At 35.1% G+C, this 6,997-nt stretch overlaps 1 protein-coding gene across 1 annotated transcript; it reads right to left on the bottom strand.

Moving 5' to 3' along the window:
- Positions 1-1,811: 1,811 nt before the first annotated feature.
- Positions 1,812-4,488, bottom strand: LOC120136331 (rRNA-processing protein FCF1 homolog). The gene is made up of 8 exons (XM_039152394.1): positions 4,271-4,488; positions 4,115-4,180; positions 3,881-3,986; positions 3,627-3,669; positions 3,420-3,492; positions 3,036-3,123; positions 2,201-2,336; positions 1,812-2,118 (listed from the first exon to the last, which is right to left on the bottom strand). Exons 1-8 carry the CDS (start codon positions 4,339-4,341, stop codon positions 2,105-2,107), a joined length of 597 nt encoding a protein of 198 aa, XP_039008325.1. The 5' UTR covers positions 4,342-4,488; the 3' UTR covers positions 1,812-2,104.
- Between the last annotated feature and the right edge of the window lie 2,509 nt (positions 4,489-6,997).

Consider the following 6,997-nt stretch of genomic DNA (forward strand, 5'->3'; position numbering starts at 1 on the left):
ATATTTTGAGGAGATTCCCCCCATTTTTACTTGTGCCGCCGCTTTAAACCCAACGTTAAATGTTGGTGGGGTTGAAACATTAATTGAACAAATTGCGTTTGCTTTTAATCTAACCGATGATGAACCCAACTTTGTCCAAAACCAAATAAATTATTTTAACAAATGTTTTCGAGACATGTTTGCAATTTATTTAACTAAATACGGATCAAGTAGTGTAATACACGATCAAATGAGAATGAATGCAGAATCATCTAGTAGACGTCCAAGTAACATAAATTTGAATCTTTTTAACACTCTTGTAAATTCCCAATCCAAACGATCACGTACTACCACCCCAAGTAGCGAGTTGAGAAATTACATGTCATGCGATTTTCTATCAAAAATGACATTTGAAGAGTTTGAAAGTTTGGATATTTTGGCTTGGTGGAAAGAAAAGGAAGCACAGTTTCCGATTCTAGCCGCCATGGCCCGTGATTTACTAACCGTCCAAGCTTCTACGGTAGCTTCGGAATCCGCTTTTTCTGTTAGTGGCAGGGTTATATCGCAACGGAGATCAAGACTAAGTCCCGAGTCGGTGGAAGTATGCATTTGTTTAAAGGATTATTTGGATGGAGCGGCTCGTAAGCAACATATCACCACCCTAGAAGATGCAATTGATACCGATTTGGAAGCAAACTTACACATTGAAGAAGTCGAACTTGGAATATCCCCTCCAAACGAAGAAGGCGAAGATGATGAAGAAGAGATGGCAATGTAGTTTATTTTATAACTTTATTTCAATTATCGTAAACTTTGTTTCAATTATCGAACTTGAAGTTTTTAAGTATTTGAATTTATCGAACTTGGAAGTTTTTAAGTATTTGAATTTATCAAACTTGGAAGTATTTAAGTATTTCAATTATGTTGAGTTAATTAAGTATTTCAATTAAGTATTTGAATTTATCGAACTTGATGTTTGATGCTTTCTCTTTGATTCTCTCTTGATTCTAGTTGCTTGATGTTTCTTGTCTTTGATCAATGGCTTCTAAGCTTGCTTAAATACACCTTGAATCACTTCTGAACGTTAGTGATAATTAATGAAGATAATATAGCCGTTTAAGTGTGAAAACATTTAATAAAAATGCTTGGAGCGTGGGGGAATCGGTACCCTCTCATAGGGAATCGGTTTCCTCTCATAAGGAATCGGTTCCCTAAGTGTAAAATTCAAATATTTCGACCGTTGAATAGGGGGGAATCGGTACCCCCTATGGGGGAATCGGTTCCCTCCGAGCATTCTGGAAATCTCGGAGCCAAACCATTCAGTGAGGAATCGGTACCCCCTTGGGGGGAATCGATTCCCTATGAGCAATCTGGAATATTAAAATCGGTTTTTTTATAACCGGTTTTTTTAAAACCGAAACCGGTTACACCGGTTAGGATATCTGGCCCTCCAAACCGGTTAAAAACCGAACCGGTTATTTTATAAACCGGTTTTTTTTTCTATGAGAAAAAACCGAATCGGATAAAAACCGATCCGGATCTGATTGAAATCCGACAAATGTTCATCTAAGTCACAAAGAGTATCATAATCCTCAGCTATTAAAAGGACTTGCATTTGGTGCTTTTGTCTGGTAATACTGATCCACCAATTGTTGAGAAAAGGCAGGGTTGGCTGACGGCACAGACAATTATGGCACCATTTTTGGCAATGAAAAAGCGGGGCCAAAGAATAGTCCCACCATGTGGAGAGGGAAGATGTCATTTTCGAGTTAGAGAACATTGATCGGCACAGGCCGGACCAGGGTAAGATTAATCCAAGGATTACCGCGAGAGAAAGGAGAATAATTAAGCCTGTTTTACTGAAGATTAAAATGAGTTTTTGAGAGGTGGATGAAGAATGTGGGGACATTAGCAAACTCAGATACAATTGTCATTAAAAAAGCTAGAATTGTAAACACCTCTCATACTATCACCCATTAAAATCAACTACCAAAGGCATGCACTATGTTAAAAAGGAAAAAAGATAAATGAAACACTGGGAGTAGTGCTTGCTACATAGGATCAACTATCTTGAAGCCTGACATCTCGTACAAAATAGAATTCGGAGACCACTGCTACTATAATGTCAAAATCTTGGAGCTGCAAATAAAATAGAAATCCCAAAAATAAGTAACATATAAAAGAAGAAAATCATAATGAAAACAGTATTTATGTAGCCTACCTCCACCAATAGTTGCTTCAGGAAGTCGTTCTATTGAATACTTGTGCTGAGTGATATACATGATCGGCACACCAGGAACCTTACGAATCCTTCGCTTCAAGTCCCGATCACATGTAGCAACAATAAAGCATTTGTGCTGTTTCCATTGAAACATTTAGTTGATAAAAATAACAATATGCAGAATGAATAAACTTCAGATTTAAAGAAAATACAAATAAAAAAAAACAAAGAGGAAAGGAAAATAGTTATAAATTCAAATAACAAAATGCATGTCTTATTAACATAATTCCAGATCCAAACCTTTACTGAAAATAATAAATGAATGAAACATGAAAAAGTACTATGCTTAGCCAGACAAACTTCTGGAATATAACTATGAACAGTAAGTATGCAGCAGACTTGAAGTTATGTCATATACAAGATACCAGAGGTCCCAAGATGTTATGGCAAACCATCGTTAATAATCAGTCTTACCGCTAAAGTTTTCATGTAGATAGACTATCAGTTGCACTAGCTACAAATGACAGGAAGATACTTTGAGGACAAGTCCAGAAGTTTACATCCTAAAAAGTCCATAGTTCCAAAGTAAGATAGAGATACTTCAGATCATTTTTTCCCCTAAAATGGTTGGTAGGAGTCATTCTTGATTTGTTATAAGTTCTAACTATCCATGATGCAAAACTGCAGTGCCCTGTGTTTATAGGGCAAAACATCAAGTATACATTTCATGGACACATATCAAACAAATCTACTGATTTCTCTCTCTCTCTCTCTCTCTTTTTTTTGGATAACAAATGCCCCATGGTGAGAATGGAATTATGCTCGAAGTTCATGCCTGTGTAACTCTCTCAACAATACAGTCATCAGCATAAGTTCCTTTATGAATACACGGCAATCTTTCAAAACGAGGATCCTTAGCAATCCTGAAAGAGACAGAGTTAGAACATATATTAGCTAATACAACGGAAAATAAGAGTGGCGAATTCAAAGAGATAGACATTGACATTATCTAAATAAAACAAAATATTCAACAAAAGAAGCTCAGAAATAACTGTAAATAAGTCACATACTGCAGTAGAAAATAATGAATCAAGGTTTCAAATATTAGGGCCAAATTTAAGAGAGAGAGAGTGTGTGTGTCTGTGTGTTAATATTTAGATGCATTTGGTCAGATAAACCTGCAAAGGGGTATTGCATAATAAAGGAATGGAGACTTTACCTCAGAGCCACCCGGTATTTGGTGCCCAACTTTTCAAGCTCAGCCATCACACAATCTGTGATGCAAGGAGTACCTTCATATTCAAAGAATATACAGCTTCAGAAATAAACAAGGAACAATTTTGTAAAAAGGACAGAATCAGCAATAAAGAAAAATAGAACATGTATTCAAAGTAATGTTCAAACGAAAATCGACTCCATAACTCACATTTCGCATATAAGCAGTCCATCATTCCCTTGTCCAGGTCCAACTACCAAAGGAAAAAAAAAAAGATGTTAAGAAGTTACAATGACAACACAAAAGCAATCATAAGAAAAGGGCAGGCAGATTAAATTAGCATTACAATTTCTTTTTACTTTGGAAGAGGATTATAAACGTTATATAAAATATCCATGTTTTCCATTATCATATAAAATTAAACAGTACAGTAAATTGAAGCGGACAACAACTAGAACACTTACTTTGTTCTGAATGGAGAAATTGATGAAGTTGGTGTCAACCAAAACACGATAAGGCGGTCCCAAGGAGGTATTGTGTGTAAAGAAAAGGGCAGAAGAAACATTCGGCCTGGTTCAAATATCAATTAACGAAATTGGTAAGGAATCCATAAAGTGTTAAAACTTTAAAACAAAACCATAACAAAAAAATGTAGAGAAGAACTAGAAACAGCATAAAACAATATAAGTAAAGCTTACACGTTTCTGGGGAGCTTTTCCTTGGTCAGGTCTTTCCTGTTTGGGTTCAAAACTTGCTCCTTGTAGCTGAAATTTTACATAAAAACAGTTGATTCTCATGATTTAAAACGTTTATTAAAGCAAAATAGAGAAACAAAAGAGGATTAAAAAACTTGCTTTTTAATAGCTTTTTGAGTGACCATCTTCTTCATGCGAGCAACTTTAGGTGCTTTTTTTGCTCTTCCCATTGCTGCGAATCAAGGATCGTAAAAACAAAAGGCGCCCAGAAACCTCGAAGCTGAATGGCAACCCTTCAGCACAATTCAGAGAATTCCCGCAAAGGAGGCTGAAAACTGATATAGAAGAAGGCGGCAAGGGCACAGTGCTGGTTTTGGGTTTATAAGAATAAATCGATTTTGGGCTACGTCGACAATCGGGGGTTTTCTTTCTCTTTTGTATTCAACTTGGGTTGAGTTCGGCCGTTTGGGCTTTTAGGTAACGGGAAATGGCAACGGATAAATGGTTTTAATTTTTCAAATATTAATATATATATATATATACACATGTGATTATAAGGTAGTTTCTGTTTAATTTTTTTTAATAAATTGATAAAGAAGAAGAAGGCAGAAAGGGCTCAAACCTCTGGAGAATTCATACGTAAACGTAGTTGAAGCTCATGATAATATCTCAAAACATAGAGACTTACCAGCTTGATACTTTTCAAGAAGTTGCGATCTCTTTACATTATCTTTGACATGATTATTGGATCTGTCAGAGTCAAAATATATTTTCAATCGTTTGTATCTATTAGATCTACCAATTTATGAGTAGTCATCATGATCATACAATTGACACCAACATTAAAAATTATTATAAAATCTTTCGACCAAGATTAAGAGAAAAATTTAGAAGAAAAAAAATTACTCATTCCTCTTTTTTCTCCTTATAGAGATAAAAAGTTCAAACAACGATTGGTCACTAAATAATCAGTTACGATTTTCTTTCGAAATCAAAGAAAATTAACCGTGAATAACCACTATAACTTTTTTATTCCCATCAAGAGTAACAAATGTTTAAGAGGTCTTGGGTCGTTGGGTTTGTGGCAATGGCCTTGAACAGAGTAATAAAATGGAGTGATCAAGCCCATATGCTAGCTGAGAACTATCTCATTCGACGTGTGACAATATCGGACACTTGGTAACATTCCAGTTGATCTCATTTGAGGTATCGGCTGGTAACCGAGGTAAGTGCCCAAAGCTAGTTCCTCCCTTCCTCGGGCCTCGGCAGTCAGCACTGGCGCAGCGGCAGTAGATAGCAGTTTGCACCAATAACAAGAAGGCTGGTGTCAATTTGTAGGCAGCTAGTAAATGAACAAATGACAGTTTAGCAACTTCGGTAAAACTCGGAGCAAGCTGGCAAACGGCAATGGCATAGTATCAAGTCAAGGTCAGTATTTGCATGTGGCCAAATCGGCACGGACTACGACGTGGGCTTCCTCCATTTTTTTCTGACTGATTCGCGTCTGCTAAACAGTTGTAAAACAACAGTAGTATTATTTACCCAGAACCGATTAGTGAAGGCTCTGAGCAACCAATCAGATATCGGTTTTAAAATCATTTTTTTAATTATATTTTCTTTATTGGTTTTAAATTTTCTTGTCTTGATATTATGGTGTCTGATCTGCGGAAACTGTCGATACGGCGCTGTTTGTCTCTGTCGCTCAGAAATCTCCGGTTTTTGCGCCAATCCCTCTGTTTACGTATCTTTCTTAACGGCAATGCTTCATCTAATTATCGAACTTTTTGAACTTAGCAATGTTCATCTAACTTCTCTTTCAACCATCCATTTTGCCATTGTCTGAATTAAATCCCATCGTTTTCAAATAAAAGTATTACCCGAATGAAATAAGAATGTTATGTCGCAGATATTGATGTAAAACAAACACATTACAATTAATTAGTAAAAAATGTTTAAAAATATAAAATATATTTATTGTATTATGATTATAGTTATTATTTTAAAATTAATTTTGATTTAATTGATGTAATCAAAAAATAAACATTGTGTTATCTCTTAAAATTAATACAATTCATTTAGATTTATATATACTCAAAATAAAAATTATTTATATGAGAGAAAAAAAGGGAAAAATACGAAAGAGAGAGAAAAAAAGCAGATTACTTGTGAACTGGACATTGGTATTTAGAGGAAAATTGATCGATAAATTAATAAATAAAATGGTGACAGTTGAACCGATATCACTGTCGGCAAGGGTAGGGTATCGCATAGCAGTGGAAATTATGTCGTCCAGTTCGAGACATGCAATGGAGCTTATCTCCGCAACAATTAATTCGTCATTTAATTGGATCCACAATATGGTTGCATCGTTAACAAAATCTATACACCTTGATTGCAACAGCCACTAATAATATTTACAAAACAAAAAATTATAACCGTACCCATTAATTGAATTCATAATTATCATTTGAAATATTAGTTATAAAACAATATATGTTTATTGTTAAAAAGGCATATTTAAAGAAAACGTGCTCCAACTATTTTATTCATCATAATAATCAGTTTACAAAACTAAAGCCTTTATATACAGCCACTAACAGTTACTAACCTCACTAACAAACTAACTAATTAACAACAGCAATCTAACTAATTACCAACAGCTTAACTAACTAAATATCTGACAACTAACACTCCCCCTCAAGTTGGTGGTTAAAGATATTAATTAACCCCAACTTGAAACACAAATATTCATGTTGTTGAACTCCCAAAGCTTTTGTTAGAATGTCTGCCTGCTGATTCATTGTCTTCACATACTTTGTTTCAATTATTCCCTCTTGAATCTTTTCTCGAACAAAATGGCTGTCGTAACCGTTTTTCGTCCGGGAA

The sequence above is a fragment of the Hibiscus syriacus genome, unplaced genomic scaffold (genome assembly GCF_006381635.1).
Source record: "Hibiscus syriacus cultivar Baekdansim isolate YM2019G1 unplaced genomic scaffold, ASM638163v2 tig00110622_pilon, whole genome shotgun sequence".
NCBI lineage: Eukaryota > Viridiplantae > Streptophyta > Magnoliopsida > Malvales > Malvaceae > Hibiscus > Hibiscus syriacus.